Here is a 25,931-nt window from a genome sequence, read left to right as displayed (position 1 = left end):
AGAGAGAGAGAGAGAGAATAGTGTACCGAAAGACCTTTATCAAAGAGAGAGCTTACGCCGGACGGATGCAAGTGGATTGTTGCTAAACTTTGCTAAATTCTTGTTTGACTTAATAGTTTAGGTAGAAGAAGATTATCCTTTCCTTTCTATCTTTTTTTTTTTTTTTTGTTTTCTTTTGTTCTTGTTGCCATTTTAATATTATATTCTCATACATCATATAGTACAAAGGTTGTTGCATCGCGACTTTGCTATTTTTTCATATAAAATAGCCCACATGCTTATGTTTACTCTACATCAAGTTTCATCGTATATTTGTAAGACATATATGTATATACGCAGTTTCCATTTTTCCTAACAAGCTACATTATAGTCTGATGTGTTTACGTGTAATTGAGTCACTTACAAAATAAATGTGGTAATATCTGTATATATATGACTCCATGTGGGCTATACAAACAAAATTGAAAACTTAAGGCCCAATCGTTTGTTTCTGAAAATATATACAAACATATCTGATCCCCTAATAAAGGATCATTCTATAACCCCTAGCTAGCTAATGGTTTCTTCACAAAAAGTATATGTATATAAGAACAATACTTCAAGTTAATAATAATTACTAGAGTTTCTGACTACATCTTTTCTACTTGTTCAGGGACCAAAATTGCTGCCAAAAGTCAGGTAATTGAATCGATACTTGTCTCTTTACAATAAAAAAAAAAAAAAAACTGTAATTAAGATCGATCGATGCATGTATGTTCGTTCTTGTCACACTCGTTGATATATATAATTAGGTATTGTCAAATAATTACAGTGACATTGGGAGGATTATTGTATCGGGATATGACACAGGACTTCATGGTGAATGGTGATGATGTCGAGAGGGCGTTGAGAAAACATTTCTCTTCATGTGGAGAGGGCGCCGTTGGTCCTACATTGCATACACGAGAGGGCGTCGAGAAAACATTAAAGAATAGACATTGAATAGGAAATATATGAACAAACTAATGCCTTACTGAGACGAGCACCACATGATCATATATATTGGATAGGAAGTGAAGAAACAAAATGTCTCATAAGAACCACCAAAACTATATATATATTAAGTTGTTGTGACTGGTGAATCCCTTCTTTGTGGGATTTGTTCTATCAGAGTGCGTCAATTAATGTAGTTTGTGTGTAACTTCTCAACTGGAGCTCATTCTGTTGTCTCTGTCTGCAGGTTAGTTATTATCATACTTGAAAGCTTCAAGAGAATAGCAAGATTTTCGAATCCAACGGTGGAAAATCACCTTTTATGTTATTATTAGGTTTGTACTATAAAACTAGTTGTTGAAATAAGAGGCTTTGTAGTCTAGTAGTTGTTAAATTAATGAGATAATGATTATATTCTGGCTGGCTCACAGACACAGGTATGGTGCTTTTCGTGACAAGGTTCCTCCTGACGCATGGGTGGTGTTTAATGTCGAACTGCCTGAAGTTAGAGAGGACGATTACGGAAAAAACTTCACTGTATCTTTTTTGTCATCAGTTTTTTTTTTCTTTTTTCTACTAATTTTATAATCTCTAAGATTATTAACAAATGATAATGCAACTTTCAAAATTAATGTGTGTCAGCGTGAACGATGGAGAGATACCTACTGCCTTGGGAGCGACTCGTAGTAACAATTTGAAATCTAGACTCCTATCAGTGACCCGTTTGGTAGACTCATTAAGCCCCCATAAAGCTTAACAAGTGTGTTTTATTTCTGTTATCATTATATATATAACACAAGAAAACAAAACGAACAACTAGTAAGAGAAGCAGACTAACAAACCATAGCTGTCTTCTCTTTTGTCAGATCACTGTCTGAAAAATATGTACAGTTCACTTTCATAAGAAAAACATGGTACTCAGTCCTCTGAAGTTCTCTATATCACTAAAACTCAGATAGAGAATCAACAGTCGCTGTGGGATTACGCCAAATAACAAATCGGAAAGCCCAATGTTTAGTTTAGTTCTCCAGATCCAAGAAACTCAAGTCGTCAAAGAACCCATTACCATCCTTTGCTTCAAGCTGGAACGGAGGTAATCCATAGTCGAGACTTTGCAGCGATTGATATCCGCCTTGACGCCTCTCGGGTTTGAATGATCCTATGTCAACATTGTTTCCTGCGTACTGGTCGTGGTTCAAGCCCGTAAACAAGTCGCCATTTATGTCACCTAGTAGCTCATCAACATCTAACATCTCCGAAGGATCCCAGTGGCTCTGATCCAGATCATTGGGCCAACCATAGTCTGCAACAGAGAGGGAATCCGGCTGTTGCTTACAGGTTTCTACAATCTCTTGCTCCTTTTTCTCTTTCTCTTTCTCTTTCAGAACATCGCTCCAATAGTTATTTTCGAACTCACTAAGCCAGTCGACATCTGCCTTCACGTCTTTCTTATTCACATCTGCACCACTCTCCAGATGACACATCGGGTTAGCTTCACCAAAGAGTGGTTTAGATTCGCAATCTGCATCCTCTGTTTTTACATGAGCACAACCAGGAGTCTCAACCGTGCACACCTCAGACTGACTCGAGGTGCTCGTAACCTCAGACCCATCGGACGGAGGGAAATTGAGACGAGCCAAAGGACCATACATAGCTTTAGCCGCCTCGTCATAAGCAGAGGCAGCTTCTTCAGCGGTAGGGAAAGTACCAAGCCAAAGTCTACTGCCACGATTGGGTTCTCTAATCTCAGCAACCCATTTACCCCAAATCCTTTGCCTAACTCCTCTGAAACTACAACGACCATTCTCAGGTCCTCCTTTACCTTTCATACAACCCTTCTTCGAACCTTTAGCAGGAACTTTCCTTTTCTTGGTAGAAGCCTCTTCCACAGTATCATTGTACTCTTTCCACCTCTTTAATCTCTCAGCCACAGTAGTACCATCACGTCTACTTCTCGACTTTCTCTTCCTCGATGTATCGAGCTGAGTTTTATTTATATCTCCACTCTGGTCATAAACTGCCATCTCCTTCCTAGTAACAACACAACCTACAAAACACAACACGTTTATATCAGAACACTAACTCAGACGTAAGACCAGAAGATCAAAAGAACCTAAATCGGTACAAAAAAAGACTGATTTATAGTCAAATTCCTTGGTCATCACTAGGTTTTGCAAAATTCAGAATCGGATTGATACGATCTCCTAGAATTTGATTAAAGCTACCAATTATACAGACCAAACTCCTAAAAGCCAAACATAAACCCTAGAATCATCAATTAACCACGATAGAGTTCCTCTTCAAGGCGAATTTAGGGAAAAATCAAAGAAATTGATCATAAATTAATTTAATAAGAACCCAGAAATCAACGTACCTATGGGAGATGAAATTGGAAAACTAGATGTTTGATCGAAATCAAATTCTCTTCCTTTGCTGAGATAAGTCGCTTCCGTGTTTAGTGTTCTTGCGCCTATCTTCTTCTCTGTAAAGCTTTTTATTTTTTTTCGTAGCAGACAGCTTTCCTTACTTTAGCAGAAATCAAAATATCTAAAGGAAGACAAGTATCGACGAGTATTTATATCCTTCTCTAGATTATTCTTATACTATTACTTTATTTATCTTTTTGTAAGCTAATAGTGACGTGTCAGGTTTTGATTCGAACATCAGGGCTTAGACGTCTTCTCGGAACGACGAGTGTCCCGAATGTTCTCGAAACACGCTGTTGATACGGGAAAGTAAAACCTTTTCTTAATTGAGTAATGGATAAGATAAGACCATCAAAACTACGGCTTTATTTTTAATATATATTTTTAAAATATCTCCCATTTTAAAAAATCGGAAATAAAGTTTGTTTCCTCCAGATTTATGTACACTCTGACAACAGATCATCGTCACATATGCTCTTTCTCGATTTTTCTTGGTTCATTGCCACAATATTTTATATTTTTAAAATCAACAGTTTCCACTTTCCAGTGTACATAAGAAACGAATTCATAAATCTTCAGAACGAGTATATCGAGAAACTGTGAACCAGAAAGGTCTTACTCTTATGAGAAAGGTCAGTGAAACATTAATTTATTGTTTTTGCTACAGAGACGTGTCAAATGGTGAAGCTCATACTTGGGTGGCTTAACATCGAGCACAGCGACAAAGGGTTCCATTATTACCATATATAATATAATAAACAAAACAATATTGGTTTGTTGCAAGTTGTGTAAGAGCAGTAGTCTTTTAATTAGGGTATCTTAGCATAATTTAGTATTAAATTTGGAAAAGTAGAGTTTAAGAGTTGTGATTTTGTTTTTAGTTTTTGGATGTATTTATTGGTAGGATCTTAAGTTGGGTATCTTAGAAAAAAATTATTTTTTAAAAAATTAAATAAATTTATAATTTGTAATTTAAGAAAATCTTATAATTATTGCAAATTTAGAATTTGAAAATATACATAAAAGATAAATTATAAGATAGAAATTATAACATAAAATACAATATTTTTAAACTTGATTGCGAGAAAATTTTGTCCATATATGCTCGACCAAAACGTTATTCAATTGTTGATGCATAGCTTGATCAAATATGTTATCAGATTAAATACCAATTTATTAAATTAGCGATTCAAACAACAAAATGATCCCATTTAACTTCAAAGGAGCATTGAGAAGCACCAAAGTTTTATATATAGGCTGAATATAACTCATAGTTATTGCTGTTACAAAAACCTCAAAAAATCAAAAAAAACTAGTTCAGTTTTGGTCGATGAAATCAGCTGACAAGTTCAAAATCCAGTAAAGTAACTTTGTTGTTTATGGGACATTTCGCTTTGGTTTCAAAGAGAGATAAAAAAAAAACTGAGTAAAAAAAAAAAAGAATTTAGCCAACCTTTTTCTGCCACGTATGCGTATCTTAGACATATTTCTGTTTCTTATGCAACATACGTATCTTACCAAAAATTCACCTTTTTGATTTAAATTTAAATCCTAATTATTCTAAAATATCCTTTAAATCCTATTGATAATGATGGTCTAAGCAAAGTAGTAGTAGCAGTCATATAGCCTTTGCATGTGCCTCATGTGTCCTTCTCTTTCAATGGCCACTTCATTCACTACGTGTCTCTAACGCCATCGCTAACGTATCACCACGCAGTTGCCTACGTAATCTAAAGGTACTAGCTTTTGGGCCTTAGTTATTTATTTTAAGGCCCATTATTTCGTTATTAAGCTGAAACGAGACCCATTACTGCTCGGATCATAAGCTGAAACTTTTTTTTTAATCTTTTCATAAAATTGGAAATGTTCTTATAACTGCAAACATTTGGTAAAGACAGAAACAACATAAACTATGATCGACATTTAACAAAATACAACAATTTTTATCTACCCAAACTGAAAGTGACATTTTATCTTTCAATGAATAGGCTTTTTTAATCCATTAACCAATACCAAAATCTTCTATAAATGCCTCCTTTTATTGAAACTAGCAAACAGGTAGATCATGAGGAGGAGCTTCAAGAGTCTCCAATTCTCCGACACCATTATCGACCAAGAACGCCATAGCCAAACCCCACTTTATATGAACATCCAAGTGACAATGCATCAACCAAACCCCTGTTTCATTACCAAAACAGCATTGTTTTCCCAAATTTTTAACTAGAATATAACTATTAATAGGAGAAATAAAACTTTGTTAATTACCTGGATTATCCGCCACGAATCTGATTACTGCCCATCCATTAACAGGAACAGCCACGGTGTTTCTCAGTGGAGGATCAACAAGGTTAAACTTAGAAGTATCTTTCTTGGGGTTAAAGTTACCAAACCCTTCACCAACTATGTAGAAATCGTAACCGTGAAGATGAATCGGATGATTCTCCGACGTTACAATGTTTGTATCCTGTAAAACAACCTGAACTCTTGATCCGTACTTGAGTTTATACAGTTTAGTACCCTTAACCGGCTGAAACAGAGCCCGGCTTATGTTATTTCCGGTATAATCGAATTGAACCGGCGGTTTGGCTGGGAAATCCGTCGTGAAAACGCCGGGAATGCCGTTGGAATGTGCTTGCAAGAGCGAGAAATTCGACGGTAGAACAAACGAAACGTTGTTCATGGAGGCGGTAAACCGGGTTCCGTTTAAGCCCTGGCACCGGCTTTTTGGGAAATTCTTGGGACAATTGTCGAGACCTAAACCGACGGTAAAGAACAGATCATCGTCGATTGTTTTCGGCACGACGACGTTTCGGAGAGATTTGAACTTTCTGGAGAATGACGTCACGGTGTTCGTGTCGTTGAAGGCGGGCAAAACCGGCAAGATTGGTGGAGATGTCGTTTTCTTGTACTGGAGTATTCCTGTGGTTGTGGTGTTATCAAACGGTGCGTTTTGGGCGCTTTGGTAAGCTCTTGCTGCTATGTAATACCGTTTTGGCGGTTGGTCGGCGGTTAGAAGTACGTCGGTTGTTTGGCCTGGACCTAACATAAGGACCTTTGTGGTGAACGGTTTCAGGTAAGACGCGTCGGCTCCAACCACGGTGAGCTTGTGGTTAGCCACTGAGAAAAACAGCGGTTGGTTTAGAGCTGCGTTGATCACTCGTAGGAGGCTTGTTTCCCCTGATTTTGTCGGTACTACGATAGTCTCTGCATTGTTTACAAAATATTCCAAAAACTTTAATATATCACATGCTTAATTAAGTTCTAGTCTATATAGACTACAATTAGTAATTTTATATGGATATAATATAGTTTTAAATTTTGTCTACCTTTGGTTGAGCAATTATAGAGATCACCGGGTTGACCGTTGATGGTATAGGCGTCGGATATATTCGGAGCAGCTCCGGTTCGAATCGCTTGGTTTATTACATCAACCGGATTTGCATTCCACCATTCACCTGTTTTAAAAAAAAAATATAAAAATTTGTTTGTTGTTAATTGGTTTAAAAAGATTCAAATATATTTTGTAGATCAGTACAGAACTGTGTATATATACCGAGCACGAGGGCGGTTTGGCGATCCGGTTTAGGAAAAGGGAAAGAGGAACCAGGGGTTGGGTGGATAATGAGTGCACCGTAGACGGTGGCTCGTAGCCAAGAGCTGTGAGCGTGCCACCACAATGTTCCTTCTTGGCCTTGGATAGTGAAACGGTAAGTGTAGCTCTTTCCCGGTCGGATTGGGCATTGTGTCACGAATTCAGGTCCATCTGCCCACCCGGTTCTTATCTGCCTAACTCCATGCCTGTTTTTGTTTCCAATTTTTATCATATATGTATACACAGTTAAAAAAAAGGCTTAATAGATAGTTAGATATAAAGCTATGTAATGTACCAATGGATGGTGATATTGTAACGGGCACGGTTATGCACTTTGACTTCAAGAGTATCGCCGTTGTTGACTTCGAGTGTTGGTCCCGGAAACATTCCGTTGACGGTGATAACGTTACGGGTTTTGCACAGCCTCTTCACCGGCGTCTCTTGTATCTAATTATAGTTGCGCACACACACAACAAATAAATAAATAATGACAATTAGTATAGTAGTCGTTGATGAATGTAACTATGCGTCAATGAATATGATGAACATGCAGTTTTTTTATTTTATTTTATTGAGGGACGTACGACGAAGTCATGGTGTTGAACTTTGGCTATAGTCGATGAAGCTGAGAGAAGGGAACAAAAGAACAACAAGAAAGAGAATGAGTGGACGGTCTTCATCGAGTGTGTTTAAGCTTTGAGCTTTTGATTTTTTTTTTAAGTATAAGGTGATTAAGAGAGATATGAGAGGAGGGTTTGAGAGAATTATGAAGAGGGAAAGATCCCTTTTATAGTAAGATTAAATGGGAGTTTTTGTTACTAAATTATTTAGGATTTGGAAGAATTAGGTGCTGATTATTCAAAAGAAATATAAAATTACCGGTCACCAACATATTTAAGTGTCTTTCTCAGTTCGTTGGCTATGTTTTTTATGCTTCCTTTCACACTTCTCATCGAAAACCAAAGTTTAGTTAGTTTTCTTCTATTTTAAGAGTTGATCAACCTCAAAAAGTGTTGGCAGAAAATATATGTTAATTGACATGAGGAATCATGATCACTTATGCCAAAAAAACATGATGTAAGTTTAGAAATTATATTAAACACCTAACCTCCATATGATTCGGTGATAAATTAATAAATTTACCTTGGACATTAGTAACAAAAAAAAAATGATACTCATAGTATATTTTACTATCTTGTATAACTTGATAGTTTGTATTGTATTTTTAAGTAACATAATTACACTAATTTATGAATACATGTGTAATCATGTTCTGCAGTCTGCACAACGCTATTGGTTACAAACTCGAAAAATAATTAAGTAGTTTTTTTCCCCACTCCGAAATTGAGAAGAGGACTTGAAATATTAAAATGGAGCAAAGACTTGGTTGAGGTAAGTAGTTGCACCCAACACTTAGCACAATTTCAACAAAGTTTAGTTGAATTGAACTCGAGTCATTTCATGTCATGTCTAATTCTTGTGTCTCAACTCTCAAGCTTCTTCCTTAAATCGCAAGTTTCTTCTATATCTTACCAAATAAAAAGATCATTAATCATCATTGGTAAATAGATATTTGGCAAATTTTTATTTTTTATTTGTTTGAATACTGAAAATCTCAGACTCTAAAATTAATGTTGGAATACGAACAAGAACAATATAACTGGGCGCAATAATCTTAAATATCAAAATTGAATTTTGAACTGGAATGCACATATTCAACAGATGCACGGATGAATTGGGTCGTTACTAATAGTCTAAACAATATCATGATTTCTTTTGTTTTTATCTTAACAAACATAGCATACGCACTGTACTAGAGAGTGTAACCTTCAAACAATAAACTAACAGCCAATAATAAAGTCACCTTTTCTCTTGTACTAATATTCAAATCTTTCATAATGCGTTTTAACAAACAAACACGATAAACTTATGTACTACGTTACTACGCATTTCACACTTGTCATTTTCCTTAAATCAAAAAACAAATTATTTTTACACGAGATTCGTTAAACGGAGCCGGTGTGACACTGATATTTTTGGTTAGACACATTTTATAATCAAATCTCAGTGCAGAAACATTCTGACATCTAACCACACTCATAATGATTGGATTTGGATCCTCCTGTTCCTAACACAACAATAGTCACAAAGCTTTAATAGTAATCAACCATTCGATAATCTTGTCACACACCTAACGCTATAGAAAGCAAAAGAGGCAAGGGAACGAGTAATGTGAGAATTGTTGAATCAGTTACAACATATTCGAAATCAATGGATGTCAAAAGAATCAGAATCTTGAATCCCTCAACTTAGAACCAAGAAGATCAATACTACATTCTCAATCACATATGGCGTAAGTAATTTTTAGAAAGAAACAATAAAGAATCATAGAAATTTGAGTTTCTTATACAGAGGACGAGTGCTTAACTCAGACACGACCTGGCGCAGGAGTTGATGCGGCGGCAACTGCGGCGGAGGTGGCGGCTCCGCTAAGGAAAGACAATAGTCCGGTGTTAGCAGGCTCTTGATCATCCAAGAAAAGATCCTCCGGAACTCTAAATGCGCCGTGCAGACACACAATTCCGAAACCGATCATCAAAGCAGAGGTCAATAGAGATCCAACGCTGGTCAAGAACACGACGACGATCGTCAAAAGCACCAAAACTCCAAGCGTTTCACGATCTGAGAACGTACGGCCGAGAATCACCAGCGGTTGGTCCGACGGACGGAAGAGGTAGAGGAAGATCCAGGCGCCGAAGAGGCATAGGAGAACGAGGAGAGACAAAGGATGGGAGAGGAGCGAGAGCGCGAGCACCGAGGACACGATCGTCACGTAATTCACCTTGAAGTACGGTAGATTCCTCCGGATCCGAGAATACGCATCGGTTAGAGAATCTGGCCGTGAAATCGCGCTCCGATCAACGAGTTCCAACCACGGCCGTCGCTGGGACAGGCTCTGGCGGATCGACGAAGAGAGACGAGAGAGGAACGTGCGAAACGCTGGTGCGGAGACGGTTTGCTGAGATTGGGAACCACCACCGGGATTTTCTGATATCGGTAACGTTGGGGGGTTAGCCATCACACACGGCTGCGCGTGGGGGAATGAAAGAGGCGCGTGGATACAGGACGAATGAATTGATGTCTTCTAAAGCAACCTCTTTCCGTGTTAACGTCATGATCTGATGTAAACAACATTACCAATCACCACCATAGACCGCACACTACACCGGAGCATCTCAACCGTACACGTGGATAGTAGCATAAAGTTATTAAGATAAGGCCCACTAATTACCCAGTGGGCTTGCGAAGGTTTGAACTTAAAAGCCTGCGTAAACATAAAAAGTCAGAGATACAAACGGCATCGTTCTGTGGATGATACGCTGGCTTATATTCCGGCTTGAAAGGTCGCCCTCGCATGAATCGGAGATTGACCGAGAAAAGAGAAAAATGGGGAAGCAGCCGGTGAAATTGAAGGCGGTGGTTTACGCGTTATCGCCGTTTCAGCAAAAGATTATGACGGGTCTTTGGAAGGATTTGCCTGAGAAGATCCATCACAAGGTCTCTGAGAACTGGATCAGCACTATTCTCCTTCTCGCTCCCGTCATCGGAACCTACTCGTACGCTTTTCCTTTTCTCTATGTCTCTCTCTCTATCTCTCTAGCTTTAGTCATTTAGCGAACAGATTTGACGGATGGGTTTAGTGGAAACTTGCGATCTGAATGTTAGGATATTCGTTTATTTGGCATGACCACAAATGGTGGTATAAGGAACAACAAATGGTTTAAAGGTTATTGTTTGGTGACAAATTTGGATTGTGTCGATTTTGATGTTTAGTACTGTTTCTGTGGATCCAAGTTTGAAGAGGAACCAAGATCTAAATTGATTGAATTCATGATGATAATGATAAAAAGAGAAGGCATAACCAATCAAAACGTTTCGGTTAAGTCTGAGTTATGCTTGTTGAAAATATTGGTGAACTAGTAGTGTGATGATTTCTTTTACCTGAAGCAAATGATTTAATGTGATGAACGAAAAAAAAGTTTCAGTAATTCGTATATTTTGTCTCAAGGGATTGAATCATGTTTAGCTGTGGTTATCATCTCTCATGGAAAATTAGGCAACATCATCTTCAGTAAACTTGCCTGTGTCATTTGCATATCGTAATGTTATAGACACTCATGACTAATATGATCTCATATCATTGGTTTCTTGATTTCAATGCTGATGTCCTGAACATTTTTCTTTTCTCTTGCAAATGAACACAGGTATGCTCAATACTACAGAGAACAAGAGAAGCTGGAGCACAGGTTCTAACCATGAAGATTATCATATGATAGTCCAATTCTTTCCTCATTTTTTCTTTCTCCAAAGTGTGTCCAAGTGACAGTTTGTTACCTTCAAACACTCAGATTAGAAGCGGAAATGTCGCTTCCTTGCATTTTTGTTGAATAAATTTGTGGATTTAATGAATAACATCCCGAAGGTTTGAGATCCTCTATTATCAGAATGCAAATGTTGAAGACTGTTTGTTTGTATAAACGGCATTTATTTTGTTGGGCGTACGAATTAATCTGGAAATGCATATGACATTGACATTCTTTGTTGAGTTTACTCGACACATGCGTGTGTGTGTGTGTTGGATCTCAAGATTTCTTATTGTTTGTTGAGTTTCCATCTCGTAGGTATGCATTAGATATAATTAGTCGATATAGACACAATCACTAGCATATACTCGATGATCAAATACGTACGGTTGTTGATGTGGAAATGCACAAGTAAAAAACCATAGTGTAATACATAATCCAAAATTCTTGGAAACAAATAGATAGAAGAAGTATCAAATTACAAGTTCAAAACCCGCGCAGGAGTCTCTCTGGGTAATAAACTAAGAAAAAACAGAAAACAAAGCACACAGCAGCACAAAAAGAATAACAGAGAATGGTATCACACACCTCTTTTTTGCGATGAATGCAACCAGCTCCTAGCAGCTTCCATTCGGCTCCAAACTTCCATTAGGATTGACTACTTTGTTCAATAAATTTGTGGATTTCATGAATAACGTCCCGAAAGGTTTGAGATCCTCGATATCCGGAATGCAAATTGTTGAAAGACGAAAGATTGTCTATATAAACCGTATTTATTTCATAGGGCGTAGGAAACCGTACGTTTATGTAGTCAATCCTCAAACAAATTACTTAGGACAACATTATCAAATGTATCTTAGAACTAAAATTTACATATAAGATACTTTCCTATGTAAATCTTAGCTCTGAGATACTCTTGATAATGTTGGTCTTACTTGGTACATCTCTTTCTAAACTATGCCAAAGGGAAACAGAACTTCCCTAGTGCATCTAATAATGGCCAAAATTGAACATACATACATAGATATAGAACTAAACTATGCCAAAGGGAAACCGAAAGTCTCTAGTTGGTAAAGAGTGTTTGGTTGCCTTCATCCCACTTAACAGCAGATTTCCTCACCTTTTGAAGAACCCTTATGACTTGTTCCTCTGTTACATTCCCACTGACTATCACTTTGTTCAGCTGTGTGTCCACATCGTACGTCTCTATATCTGTAAATTTGCATCATTTGTTATTTTATCATTCATGAACCAAAACAATCAAAATATTTGCTTTTAGTTGAAAATTTGGAGAGAAAGATACACCACAACTCTCACCTTCTATTTTCTTAATGGCTTTAAGTATTTTCCTGATGCATTCGTCGCAGTGCAAATTCACTTTTAACTCCACAACCTGTCGATCAAGAATAACTTGTGTCATTTTTTATTTATATTTACGAATTCAAACAGTCAAAACCAAAAAAAAATTAAAAACAGAGTAGATAATTGCATCAAACATTCAAGCGTGATTGATGATTTGCAGGAACACTCAAGGTACAATTAGAAGAAGGTAGATGAAAATAAAAGCAAAACATGTACAAGATCTTACTTACGTTAGCCATCACAGAAACTTTTGTGGAACAAAACGACTTCGTATCACTCTACTCCTTGGTAACTCGTTTCTTCGTGTAGAGAAGCAGAGAAATAAAAAAACAGAGTAGGTGTGTGTAAGTAACAGGTTTTGCTATGGAGAAACCAGGAAGGAGGAACAAACATATATATACATGATTCAATGTTATAAAAGACAAACAAAAAAAAGAAGATGACGAATGGGATTCTTTGCGTAAAGGATGCTAATAGAATGCCTCACTGGCTTCCACTCGCACAGAAAGGTTTTTTTAGTTCGCCGCGTTTGATGATAATAGGACCAAAGTAATTGTCTTTTCCTCATTTTCTACAACCGTTCGTTTAATATTGTATATTCAATTTTTCAACCTTTTCACACTACATTTTAAGGAAAACAATCATATCAGCAAATAGCATCATCATACCCTTCATTCGCTATTTGGTTAGGTTTGTAACAGTTTTGAAAACACGGTGAGCCAAGCAACTCCCATGTAAGACTTCATATCGTTGGATCTTATGTAAATCTTGGAAATTACTATTCAGTGTCATCAATGAACACAGACCCATCTTTGGAGAGATGCCAACATTTGTCCCAATTTTTAATTTAAGCTTTTTTTTGTTCATTCCATCCAAAGCCATAATTAATCGCACATGATTCTGGATACAAGAATATAAGTAGATTCCTTGAAGAAGACATATCAAGTGACATTCCATATTCCAGTTTTGATTCTACTTCTGGGGACAAAAAGAACTAGAGAACGCCTGGTAATATCATTAACTGCGTGGTAATAACTTGAGAGCCATTTTTGACCATTGGAATGATACAAAAAAGTATAGATGAAACAAAGGAGAGCGAGAGGGAAACTAACAACAAATCAAAGTCACTGGCAAATACAAACATTTGAAAAGGCCATCATCAATCTTTCTTATCATTGGAATCTGAATCGCTTGCATTATAACCTGACATTAGTTAGAAGAAGAACACACAAATAAAACACACAACTCACAAAACTAAAATCAACAAAAGATGCAAACAAAGTCAATGATTTATATTACCTGGAGGCTTAGCACTCACTTGCCAAGCTGTTGATCGAGTTCTTGAAGCTTTGCTAATCCAAGCACGACCCTTTAAGGATCAATATCAAAGACAGATACAATTCTAAATCAGAAACACACTTTACACCTTCAAACCAGAGCTGACCACATACATTTCAAGAGCCTTAATTCATAACAACACCTACTAACCACAGCATACAATGCACATACAGAGACGCAAAAAAAAAAAAAATCTTTGAAGAAAACAAGCTGAACCCAGAAAGGTTAAAGCAAAACTGAAATAAATAAAATCCTTGAAAAAGAGTGAACCTTTTGTTCATCTTTGGAGATTCCATAGCCGCTGCAATACATCTGACCGACCAAGACCTGCATACCAACGTCACCGGATTTGGCTTCCTTGAGCGTATCCTGGAACCAACGTCTCACGCAATCCTCGACGACCTGAGCAAGAGGAATCCGATTAATAGGATCCGAAGCCGAAGCCGGAGCGGGATTCGAATTCGAACCCGAGTGCGATCCCGCCTTCTCCAGCTTAACAAGATTGGGGAAATCGAGGTGGGAGGTGTCTCTCGTCTTCTTGACGAAGACTTTGTTCCGTGGAGGAGGAGTGGGTCTCTGTGGGGGTCTGTTTGGATTCTCTGAAGAGAGTCTAATGGCGAATTCTGCGAATCTTACCATCAATTTCCCCATTCAACCAATATAGGGTTTCCAATTTTTGGTTTGCCAGAGGATTCATTTAATTTTAATTTCTTTTGTTTTCTTCTTTTATTTTTTATTTTTAGAACATATAGCAACAAACAATTTTAAAAAATATATTATCTATCTGAATACATAGTTATAGAAAACCTTACCTATTTTCTAAGTTTTCTTTTATTTTGGAGAAACTATTACATGCTGGTTTGTATTTTCGTCAATGGTAATGACTAATGTGGGTTCATCGTAGAAAGGAGATACCAAAAAAGACGCATATGGTAAACTCTCTCATGAGATAGATGATAAAGAAATATATTTATCTAACTGAAAACGTTCAACCAACATCAGAATCCCTACGTGAAACTCACACAAAACTAGAAAAACTGTTAGTAGTTCTAGCTAGCTTCCCTGTCTATGAATGGAGGAGAAGGTGGACTTAGAGCTCCATCACTTTTATCTCCCAAGCAAGTTTCATCTTTCGATCTGCTCGGGCTAAGAGACGAGCCAGCTATCGTCGCAGCCATCTTCTTAGGCGAGCAACTCGGATCATACACACCGTCTTCACGAGGCGATGAAGATACTACAACCTCATCATCAATTTTACTATCTTCCTCTCTTCTTTTGCAGAATTGATCCTCCACTATTTCATAAGAATTCGCGGTCCGGACTTCTTGAGCTAAAGAGCACCAACAACAGAATAACCAGAGTGTACAATCAGCAATAGCGGGTCTCCCGCAACAGAAGTTATAACTCGGTAACTTGAATCTTTTCCTCATCTGTATTCTCCAGAAACCACCATATAGCAAACCAAACAAGCAAAGCACAATGCCGGTATATCCAAGTGCTTCCCTTACCATCTCATTATCGATGTTTATAGCAGCCAAGTTGAATATAAAGAAAGGAGCCAAACAGAAGAGAATAAAAGTCGCAATGTGCACATACATGTTCCCAAACCCAATCCTCTCCATGTTCCAACCAAACACACAAAAAGTGCAGAACAGGGAGAGATAAGCCAATGAAATATCTTCCCATATATCAAGAACTCCCCCTCTCCATTCAGGATTACTCACGTCTGTATAAGCAAATGAATATCTCCTTTCAAGAGATAACTTGCGATTGGTAAACGGTCCTTCCGCAGGCTGAACTTGATTCTCCTCGTCTGCTTGAGGATGATAATCTTTTCCAAGTGGACTAAGAATAGTGTACAAACCTGCAGCAGCAGGAGCTGCTATTGCAATAGATATGCATATAGCTACACCAATGGCGGGTCTCTCGGATCTTGTGTACCCTAAGTTAAGACCGCACAGCCCATACTGAGCAAAACAGTTCAAGTGAAGCAAAAGAACAACAACCATCATGTGGATCCATTCGTTTGGCTTGTAAGTCCCGTTCTCGCAGTAAATTTTCCTAAGCGTTGTAACATCATCTTGGTTCCATCTACAGAGAAGCACGAGGTGATAAAACCGTTTCGGGTGTTGATACAAACACATGAGAGTAAACAATGCGTTGAGGATTTGGTTGTTAACTTCAAACCAAACATCTCTCTGTGATTTCTTGGGCAAAGCATGGTTCAACATACCGGTCATAACCATGAACAGAATCGCACCAGAGACGGCAACCACAAGGATCCACAAGAAAAGAGCCATGTTAAACGGGTCTCTAAGCCATTGCTTACCCATTTTCATCAAGCAAGCCCATTCGATTTTCCGGGAAAACATCACACTAATTCTTTCCCGGAGATTGTGGTTGCTTGAGCTGTTCACTGAGCGTGAAACCTCATCTCTTTCCGCAGTCATTCTCTTGAATCTAGCAGAAGGAGAACCAAATTTCAAAAGCTTAACCCTATTAGAGACGTCAGGCAACGAACTCTCCGACCATCTCCTAGGTTTCTCTTCACTGAACAGAGCATTATCAGATATTGAGAGACCAGGAGGACATGAAACCCTAGCTTTTTTACAACTATCATCAGATCCTTCAATCTTATCATTTAAACCCATTGCTGAGCAAAAAAGGTAAAAGCAAATCCTTTTACCAGGAAAAGCTAGTCAAAGACATGTGCTTGGAACTTGGAAGCTCAAGACATTGCTGGCAAAAGACTGGAAACCAAATAAAGCAGAGTTACGAAAGCGATTCAAAGAAGAAAATTCTACATGTAGACACATTCAAAACGAACAAAGTCTTCAACTTTGACAAAAGAAGATGGAAAAAAACCTCAATTTGAACGAAATTGTTTGGAGCGAGTTACATGCCCAGAATTGAAATTGGCTAGTGGCTACAGTTACAGAGAAACCCAGAAAGAAAGAGACGATGGAAAGGTTGAATTCATAGGACAATCTCACGGGGGAAAGAGATTACGATTTGAGCCAAGGAAGGATCAATTTTAAAGCAAAAGATTTGTGAATTTGAAAGATGAGAATACAAAGGAAAGAAGTTTTTTTTTCTTCTTTTGGGTAAAGAGCAGTTTCCACTAGTGCCTCCTCCAAACAGTTGAAGAGCCATAGGTCAGAGGCCATGTTAGGCATGTCAATCGGGCTAGCCCGGCCCGGCCCGGCTCGAAACCCGTAAAGCCCTCATATATGTAAGCCCGGCCCGGCCCGGCCCGAAAAATTTCCGAGCCTATATTTCAAAGCCCGGCCCGGCCCTAACAGGGCTACAGGGCTTTTCGGGCTTTTTCGAGCTTTATTTACCGATAAAAAAATCAATTTCTAAGTTTATAATAGTTTTTTAAAAACTATATTTAAAGGTCTACTATTAAAATAATGCATCAAATTTTAAATAACTTATCAATATTCAATAAAACTAACTTAATTTAAGAGAAAAAATAAAAGCCAAATAAATTATTTACACTTTAACCCAATAAAACATGGAACTAAAATACTTTAAAGTATAACATAGAGTCAAAATTTAATAGATATTTTGATGATTTCAAAATCATGATACTTATATATATTTAGTTTTAGCTTTGTATAAATATTTTAAAAGTAATAAGTAAGACTAGTAAGTAAATATGAAAACTATAACATTAATCAAATCTTTTAATCAAACTAAAATATTCAAAAAATTCAAAATATATTTGTATAAGGGCTTTTCGGGTCGGCCCGAGCCCGACCGGGCTAAGCCCAAAAAACCCTTTAGCCCGAATGGGCTTAGCCCAAAAGGCCCGGTTTTTTCTGGACATATATATTTAAGCCCGAGCCCGATGTTTTTCAGGGCCGGGCCAAACTAGCCCGCGGGCTTTAGCCCTAATTGACATGCCTAGGCCATGTCACCACCTTAATGTTAAAATATCTAACTATCATAATTTTTTTATTTTAAAAATATTTAATTAAAATTATAAATACAAGCGAAATTGTTTTATGTGTTTCTTTACGCTTTTAATTGGAACGATATATAAAACCGTCCAAAACAATTGGAATGTAAACAGAATAAGTTAAGATGTCGAAAACGTTATTAGAACTTATAGAGGAGATGTGACGCAAAAAAACATGAAACGAAGAAGAAAGCATTCATAGTAATGTGTCCTAATAACTTCTTGACAACTAATTAATCAATTTGATAATGACAGTGTTAAACGTTTCCTCGTTATAACAATTAAAAGAAAAATATTAAATGTTTCAAATAACTTAAGAAATTTAGAGAGTTACATCATACAGTACGACGTGTATGTCGCACTCGTAAGCGTTTATACTCCAAAAAAAACATTCCACAAGTTGTGAGGTTTAGTGACATTTATATATTCTGGATTCAGTGTGTGTGGGCTTTGTATATGTATGTGGTGTGGAATTGTAAAACCTGAAAGTTATGTTCAGTTTTGGAAGAGTTTAGTCCACCCACAATACATCTGGTTATTAGGCCCAAATGCTCAAAACACGAATATTAGCCCTGATAAATAGTCTGGTTCGACTAGAGTATCTCAATATTTCATAGTACCGACCCGGTTATCTTTGGCAGAGTATGCTTGTTAATCGATGGTTAAACCAGCAAGTAAAAGTTGAAAACGTCAACTCTGTTTCGTGACATTCGATACTTTGACCGGGCTCTCTCACACTGTCACACACAGACTGTGTTTCTATTTTAACTCATATGTGGTTGCTATTATATAGATGTCAATAACAGCAACTATTGGGGAAGTTTCGTATTTTGGATTATTGACTGTACCCACCCACCCCCACCAACGTCTCACCGAAGTAAGCGTCGAACGATGGTAAACTTATAAGAAAATATATACATATCTAATGTACAAAGAATCTGCAGTATCTTAGTTACACAGTCAACTATTCATATCCAAAGCTGTAATATAAAAACACACTAGGCACATTGAGTCAAATAATCTCAATAATCATGTTGATCGTATAGTTTAGTTTAGTTTAGTTTTTTTTTTTCTCCTTTGACTAAAATAATGGAAGACGATCGACACATCTATATATATATATATATATATATATATATATATATATATGGTTGACTTGGTTCGGTTCGGATTAGGGATCTTAAGAGTTAAGACTTTGAGATACCTTACACATGGAAGCTATTGGAGCAGAACCACTTTCAGAATTATCATATTTGTAATTGATCGTTGTTGTTATATATTATATATTTTAAGATCATTTGTTACCTACAGGATTAGAGCATAAAAACATTTACTACCATAAAATGCATTCTTCAAACGTAAGATATAATTATACTCAAATCTTAAGCGGGTGCTACCTAAATTAACTGCTATGTAAACACTTCATTTCGATCGGTCTCTAGCTAGCTCCATAACCAGACTGAAAACTAGAGCTTTGAAGGGTTTCAACTCAATTTGTATCTTTCGAATATGATCTTTGTTCACCTTTGACTCGAGTTTACGATTAATATATTCATTTTTTTTGTATCATTGTGTTTTTGTTATTATTTTCTTGTTGGTAATATTTTATATTAATTGTCCCATCTTCCTTACTTAATCTTGACATTTTCTATGTAATTGACAATTCAAAGAGTGCTAACAAAAAAAAAAATTGTAGCAATTACTCACTCTTAACAACTTTTTCCACTCTTGACCTTAAAAAAGAGGTGCATATATTTTATAAATTCTGAAGCTGTTAACCAACGTACGTTAGATATATGATCCTTACAACTCATAAATATAGAAATGAAATCGAATCATCTGCTCTCTTTTTTTCCTTGTATATATTCACATGTATAGTGGAATTGTGAGTATTAGCAGATGTATTTAATTTAAATGTGGCAAACAAAAATAACTTTATAATAAAATAAAAATACGTGAGGTTTGATGACCAAATAAAAAAGTTAGTCTTATTCATTCTAGAAATGTCAATGAAAGTGATTGTGAATTTATAATCTTGTGAACATCATAAGCTTTGCTCAAATGGGCCAATAATAATTAAGTAAATAATGTAACGTTCCAAGTCAGCTTTCAACAAGCATATGCTTTAGAGTGGCTACTAGTATTCATAAATCTCAACATTCAATGGATATTTTTAGTATCTCGATTCTAGAAGCCTTTCTCTTTTTTTTTTTTCGTTCTCTTGATTACTAAAGAGAGGGCTTGATTAATTTTTTCTTATATAAGTAATTTTTAGGTTGGTGTGAATATGAGACCGGAGAACGGGAGAAGGTATCTAACTTTATTGTTGTCTAATCCCACTTTGTAGTTTGGTTCTTATATAACGCATATAGTAAACTGGAAAGTGAGAGGCGTGCCTCCATTAGTAAAGTAAAAGCCGCGTAGTGTAAAAGTGTATGACTTCTTCTTCGTCCCTTTAATTCTTGTTTTATATATATAGTTAGTCTCTTTAATCTAAATGTTTAAACATATAATTCGTTTTACGAGAAAGATCTTCACACTATATTAGTATACACATGCTTGCTCTCTAAATCAAATTGATCGTTTCAAAAGGTATCGTATATTAGCGCGAGCACAAAATCAAAGGTTTGGTCGTCTAAAGTATTAATTAGATAAATAGGCCACTATTCTTGACAACTCTCTAAAACAAACTCGTGTATAATTTTCCATGCTGTATATGCTGAAAAAAATATATATGTCTAATTCATAATATAAAAGTACTGTATATAGCGACTTTGATACATGATTTATTTCATTATCACGACCGTTAACCTAAAAAGATAATAAACATTAGTTAAGGCATCAAAATCAACGTGGAAAAAACATACGAAAAGCACTGAGTGATTAACCTGTAATGGGGTAGCGTAAGGGTAAAGATTGAGAATTTAGGGTTCAATCATGCGTAACTTTGTTTTGCTTTTATGTTTGGTTTTATTTGTGAACAAAACGTTTATGCGTGCTTCGTGGCATATTTTTTACCAAAGATCAGTCATGATTTTAATTTCAGTCGTCGTGATCAAATTTTCGTAAATAGTTTCTATATCTCTCTGCCGTTTTGATGTTTGAAATGAAAACATTGGAGACAAACAGATTTTGAACACACACACGCACACTAAAAGACATATTTCGACATATGTATATACTTTTGTGGCCTCTATCTTAAAGAAGACGCGTTTTCACATAGTTACCAATCATGTACTGTATATCGAATCATAACTAAATAAGATGGTTAAACAATGTATTTTACTAATTTCACCAGTCGAAACCGACAAATATATTGTATCAAACGAGCTAATTACATTTTGAACAAACAATTTCTTATCAACTAGTATCCCTCTTATCGCGACCAAATAATATACTCTAAGCTAGCTACTACCATATGTTATATCGCTTACAAATTTTGGTTTTAACTTCTCCGCCCGAGGGAGATAATAACAAAATCGATTCCATGCAAATTAGTGATAATTTTCAACCCTAAAAAACCAAAGATAAATAACAGAAATACACATTTTTCAACGCGTTAGGTCACCTATCTTTCACTTTAGAACATCCTTCACGTCTCTATATAAACCTCGATTCTGTTATGCTTTGTTCTCCAAGTACACATACAATAATCAACTCTAAGTCTTTTGCTTAACCTTACCAACCATGGCTTCAAAACACCTTATTTCCATTCTAGTTCTCGTTGTTACACTTTTACTCCAAGGCAATAACAATAACCTCGTCGAAGCACAACTCACCACTAATTTCTACGCAACCTCTTGCCCGAACCTCCTCTCCACCGTCCAAGCCGCCGTTAAATCTGCCGTTAATAGCGAGCGTCGAATGGGTGCCTCCATCCTCCGTCTTTTCTTCCACGATTGCTTCGTCAACGTAAGGCTTTCTTTTACACATTTATTTTTGTATACCCTAGCTTGCAACCCAAGAAACTTAGCATAATGCTTATTTCCTTCTAATCATATATAGTCATAACTTACATCTATAGGGATGCGACGGTTCGATTCTACTGGATGACACTTCGAGCTTCACGGGAGAACAAAACGCGAACCCTAACCGCAATTCCGCTCGCGGGTTTAATGTGATCGACAACATCAAATCAGCGGTTGAGAAAGCATGTCCTGGGGTTGTGTCTTGTGCTGATATCTTAGCCATTGCAGCTAGAGACTCCGTCGTAGTCGTAAGCTCCCTATGTCCTCTCTTAGTCCGGTTTTGTTGGCAATTTAAACCGGTCTAATTAACAATATTCGTCGTCTTAATTTGTTGTCTTTGTTGAAGCTTGGAGGGCCGAATTGGAATGTGAAAGTAGGAAGAAGAGATGCAAGAACGGCGAGCCAAGCGGCCGCGAATAGTAACATTCCTGGACCGACTTCGAGTCTGAGCCAACTCATTAGTAGTTTCAGCGCCGTTGGACTCTCCACCAGAGATATGGTTGCTCTCTCCGGTTCGTTTCGTTTCTTTTCTCTTCTTACCCCAATTCCTTTTTCGTTTTTATGCAACTATTTGTTTCGTACACTACTAACGTTGTTTTCGCAATTATTCTTAGAATATCGATTACTAACAGGTACTAAAATACATTGCCAAATTTTGATGACAAAAAAATTATATTTGATAATCACATAACATAATATTGCTTAAAGTTTTGTCTGTCACCAATTTGTTATATAAAAAAGGAAAATAAGAAAAGGTAAAAATATATATATTTCAAAGGACTATTAAGAGTCAAGCTATTCGACAGAAAAGTAAAATATAATTTGATTGTGTTGTTTGATTTTTGTCGACCCTTTTTTTTGTTTTGTTTCTTTGTGTTTTTATTTCAACACATTTTTGTAACGCTCCACCGACTTTTTCTGTTCTTTTCCCAAAATTACGTAATCATATAAATTACTGTTACGCACGCAACTCCGACATAGTAATTCAAATGATACTTAATTAACAGATAATTAAGTCAACTATTAAACTAATCATTCAAATTTTTGTTTACAGGCGCACACACGATCGGACAATCCCGTTGCACAAGCTTCCGAGCGAGAATCTACAACGAGACAAACATCAACGCAGCCTTCGCAACCACACGTCAAAGAACTTGCCCTAGAGCCACCGGCTCCGGCGACGGAAACCTAGCTCCACTCGACGTCACCACGGCGGCTTCTTTCGACAACAACTACTTCAAGAATCTCGTGGCTCAAAGAGGTCTCCTCCATTCCGACCAGGTGCTCTTCAACGGTGGGTCCACTGATTCCATAGTCCGTGGCTACAGCAGCAACCCGTCGAGCTTTAGCTCCGACTTCACGGCGGCGATGATCAAGATGGGTGACATTAGCCCCTTGACTGGTAGTAGTGGTGAGATCAGGAAAATGTGCGGGAGGACCAACTGATACAAACAGCTATACGTATCTTTTTCCTATTGGATGTTTTACCTTTTTTGTTATTTGAGTTGGTGTCTTGGTGAGAATAAGATTTGATCTTCCCAAAAAACATATCGAAGATCCCTTTTAATGTTTTTTTTTCCTTTTCCCTTTTCATGTTTTGTGTCGAAGCAAGTGTGTATTTTCGCATTAAAATCTAATGAAATTATATTTAAATTAATTTATTACGTGTCTAAATACTATTGGTTATCGTTTCGACCAAAAAAAACTAAAATACTATTGGTTATCGTTAAGGCGTTAATTAATGTTTTGAAGCGGGAGATTTTTTTAGTACGCGCCAAGTGTGTCCCGCGCGTTATCTGTTAAGCGTACTTTAGCAGTAAATCCATTAAACACTAAAATACGCTAATTGACACGTAAGCAATCCGATGATGAGCTCTCGTGCACAAAAACACAGTATGAGATACGAAAAGGTTAAACCTTTTTTTTTGGCTCTGTCAGAAATAGAAAAATTCCTAGATGAGCATTTATGGCGATTAGACCGAGAACTCGTAAAAGGGTTCAAGCTGTTCGTCGTGCTGCTGATGGAAGCGCTTTTGAGAAATGGTATTGCTCTTTTAGAAAGTTTTTTTTGGATTCGTCGATTCAGTTTTCTTTAGAGTGTTATCTAGATTTTTCGTGATACTCTGTTTCGGGTTTTTTATTACAGTGAAGAATGTGGTGTTATGATAGCGATTGCTCTGTTTGATATGCACGAGTGCGGAGAGAAAAGAAAGGAAGTGAAGAGATTCAAGTACATTGCCAGTGGCAAAGTCGATAATATCTCGAAACCATTTGGGAGCATTGAAGATGAGCCCAGATCACCGTTTGTCTTCTTCTTGTACAGTAAACAAAGACTTTTACTTTGTTACTTAATGCGGCTGTGTTAGATTTCTAGTCACTTTCTTGGGGTTTTTTTAGATGGAGGTGAAAAGTTGATTTTGAGTGGGTATAATAAGAATTTGAATGCTTAGGTCTAAAAGGGAAGTTATGATGTTAATTCATTTGGTCAATGTGTTTCCTTTTAAGTGAAAGGTTGATCCTTTTGTTGGTTCTCGATGAGTTGATAACATTTCAGTAACACTATTGTTTATATCTCTAGAGAGGATTTTAGGGAGAAGTACAATGGAAATTTGGTGGATGCTAGCAGAATATGTTTCAATGTGTGGAAGTACATGTCACCAGAGGTATCAGTTTATTCGTAAATTCGAAAAAAACTCTCTTTTTTTGCTCTCAGTTGCTTATCATATTCTTATAGGCTGGATTTTTGCATTTTTCTTGCTTGTTTTTTAGGAACAAAAGCCCTTCAACTCCCGTGCTATGGAGGTTGATTTGGCCCACAGCAGAAAGTTAAACCAAGAAGCTAAAACTATCTACAAGGTACATTAGATATCTGGCTCATAAACTGATGCGCTGGAAGATTCTTGTCTTTAGAGGGTATAGAAACTTGAAAGATGTGGAGAAGTTGCTTAGTTGATTGATTTTCTTTTATGAGACCAGAAACGTGTAACATATATATATATAATAGTAGGTATACTTGAGGTAGCTAATCTAGTGACAATGACATACTTCGGTTCTTTTAAGTATTTGCAACAACATTTGCCTAGAATTTTCATTCAAATCGTACGTAGCTAAATTTGAATCAGAGGTTGATGAAAGTTGTGATGACCAATTTGCAGGCAGATGAGGAGGCAGATTCGAAAACTGTTGGGAGATATGACAAGGTCAGACTCATGTTTTTTCTTTCTTTTCTTTATATAAACCAAGAAGCTTGAAATCATATCATGTATCATTAGCTTAAGCCTTGTCTGTGATTCCGTCTTTTGCACAAATAGTTGTGACTATGTTTCAATTTATTTTCCGACTACTTTACAGTTTTATGAGAGCTACGATCATCATGAAGAGGAGTACTATGATTCATCTGATCATTTCGCACATGAGTTTTGGTATGAGTTAACACAAAAGCTCTGAACAATACAACATTACTATATCCCTTGTTTTTGGCTCTTGTTATCTCACCTTTACTTTCATCGAAACAGGGAAGAAGATACTCTGCTCGACTACTGAGGATCCCGATTCAGTGGGGAAGGTTTTGGCTTTTTGGTTGTGTACAGGTTTAGAGATTCTTTTGGGGATTTATGTAAATATAGTGAAAGACTATGGAGGCTGCTGATCATAATTCCTTCATCTGTGCCTTTTAGAGGTGTACTTACTTGTTTTTTTTTTTTGGGTTAGCACTCTTTTCCCCTCGTCTTCTTTAATGGAAATGCCGGTTTCCTTAATAAACACATTATACTAAAACGATATTACCTTTGCTTATTCTGAAATCAATTTAGGATTTTCTATATCTTTGTTGCCCTAGCACAAACCTATTCTCGCGAGGAGCCAGCCTCTGCTCTTTGGATATACTACCAGTCACATGAAACAAAGGAAACAAAAATCTTTACAGATACACCACACATGGAGGAA

General features: G+C 36.9%; 9 protein-coding genes across 9 annotated transcripts; 3 read left to right on the top strand and 6 right to left on the bottom strand.

Moving 5' to 3' along the window:
* Positions 1–1,695: 1,695 nt before the first annotated feature.
* On the bottom strand, positions 1,696–3,524 carry LOC17884083 (dehydration-responsive element-binding protein 2A). The gene is made up of 2 exons (XM_023781591.1): positions 3,347–3,524; positions 1,696–3,019 (listed from the first exon to the last, which is right to left on the bottom strand). Exon 2 carries the CDS (start codon positions 2,994–2,996, stop codon positions 1,992–1,994), a length of 1,005 nt encoding a protein of 334 aa, XP_023637359.1. The 5' UTR covers positions 2,997–3,019; positions 3,347–3,524; the 3' UTR covers positions 1,696–1,991.
* Positions 3,525–5,289: 1,765 nt separating this feature from the next.
* Positions 5,290–7,731, bottom strand: LOC17882291 (laccase-12). The gene is made up of 6 exons (XM_006287328.2): positions 7,575–7,731; positions 7,286–7,437; positions 6,952–7,196; positions 6,725–6,853; positions 5,664–6,602; positions 5,290–5,576 (listed from the first exon to the last, which is right to left on the bottom strand). Exons 1-6 carry the CDS (start codon positions 7,668–7,670, stop codon positions 5,446–5,448), a joined length of 1,692 nt encoding a protein of 563 aa, XP_006287390.1. The 5' UTR covers positions 7,671–7,731; the 3' UTR covers positions 5,290–5,445.
* A 1,498-nt stretch (positions 7,732–9,229) lies between these two features.
* Positions 9,230–10,293, bottom strand: LOC17882576 (PRA1 family protein B3). The gene has a single exon (XM_023781440.1). It carries the CDS (start codon positions 10,067–10,069, stop codon positions 9,419–9,421), a length of 651 nt encoding a protein of 216 aa, XP_023637208.1. The 5' UTR covers positions 10,070–10,293; the 3' UTR covers positions 9,230–9,418.
* A 91-nt stretch (positions 10,294–10,384) lies between these two features.
* On the top strand, positions 10,385–11,552 carry LOC17883769 (cytochrome b-c1 complex subunit 8). Its single transcript, XM_006286546.2, has 2 exons — positions 10,385–10,607; positions 11,256–11,552. The coding sequence occupies exons 1-2, from the start codon at positions 10,438–10,440 to the stop codon at positions 11,302–11,304; spliced, it is 219 nt and encodes a 72-aa protein (XP_006286608.2). The 5' UTR covers positions 10,385–10,437; the 3' UTR covers positions 11,305–11,552.
* Positions 11,553–12,142: 590 nt separating this feature from the next.
* Positions 12,143–13,145, bottom strand: LOC17884447 (heavy metal-associated isoprenylated plant protein 33). Its single transcript, XM_006288935.2, has 3 exons — positions 12,947–13,145; positions 12,672–12,747; positions 12,143–12,566 (listed from the first exon to the last, which is right to left on the bottom strand). Exons 1-3 carry the CDS (start codon positions 12,953–12,955, stop codon positions 12,418–12,420), a joined length of 234 nt encoding a protein of 77 aa, XP_006288997.1. The 5' UTR covers positions 12,956–13,145; the 3' UTR covers positions 12,143–12,417.
* Positions 13,146–13,711: 566 nt separating this feature from the next.
* LOC17881674 lies at positions 13,712–14,750 on the bottom strand. The gene is made up of 3 exons (XM_006289126.2): positions 14,325–14,750; positions 14,016–14,085; positions 13,712–13,919 (listed from the first exon to the last, which is right to left on the bottom strand). The coding sequence occupies exons 1-3, from the start codon at positions 14,703–14,705 to the stop codon at positions 13,876–13,878; spliced, it is 495 nt and encodes a 164-aa protein (XP_006289188.1). The 5' UTR covers positions 14,706–14,750; the 3' UTR covers positions 13,712–13,875.
* Positions 14,751–15,004: 254 nt separating this feature from the next.
* Positions 15,005–17,180, bottom strand: LOC17882305. The gene is made up of 2 exons (XM_006287405.2): positions 16,920–17,180; positions 15,005–16,804 (listed from the first exon to the last, which is right to left on the bottom strand). Exon 2 carries the CDS (start codon positions 16,703–16,705, stop codon positions 15,104–15,106), a length of 1,602 nt encoding a protein of 533 aa, XP_006287467.1. The 5' UTR covers positions 16,706–16,804; positions 16,920–17,180; the 3' UTR covers positions 15,005–15,103.
* A 4,488-nt stretch (positions 17,181–21,668) lies between these two features.
* LOC17883229 (peroxidase 52) lies at positions 21,669–23,645 on the top strand. The gene is made up of 4 exons (XM_006288156.2): positions 21,669–21,930; positions 22,043–22,234; positions 22,333–22,498; positions 23,041–23,645. Exons 1-4 carry the CDS (start codon positions 21,706–21,708, stop codon positions 23,430–23,432), a joined length of 975 nt encoding a protein of 324 aa, XP_006288218.1. The 5' UTR covers positions 21,669–21,705; the 3' UTR covers positions 23,433–23,645.
* Positions 23,646–23,910: 265 nt separating this feature from the next.
* On the top strand, positions 23,911–25,809 carry LOC17881881 (high mobility group B protein 7). Its single transcript, XM_006288676.2, has 7 exons — positions 23,911–24,029; positions 24,133–24,303; positions 24,565–24,649; positions 24,756–24,842; positions 25,142–25,186; positions 25,338–25,408; positions 25,502–25,809. The coding sequence occupies exons 1-7, from the start codon at positions 23,953–23,955 to the stop codon at positions 25,527–25,529; spliced, it is 564 nt and encodes a 187-aa protein (XP_006288738.1). The 5' UTR covers positions 23,911–23,952; the 3' UTR covers positions 25,530–25,809.
* Positions 25,810–25,931: the final 122 nt, after the last annotated feature.

Source organism: Capsella rubella, unplaced genomic scaffold (genome assembly GCF_000375325.1).
Source record: "Capsella rubella cultivar Monte Gargano unplaced genomic scaffold, Caprub1_0 scaffold_6, whole genome shotgun sequence".
Classification (NCBI taxonomy): domain Eukaryota; kingdom Viridiplantae; phylum Streptophyta; class Magnoliopsida; order Brassicales; family Brassicaceae; genus Capsella; species Capsella rubella.
Note: the sequence above shows the minus strand (reverse complement) of the source record. Positions and strands in the feature narration are given on the sequence as shown.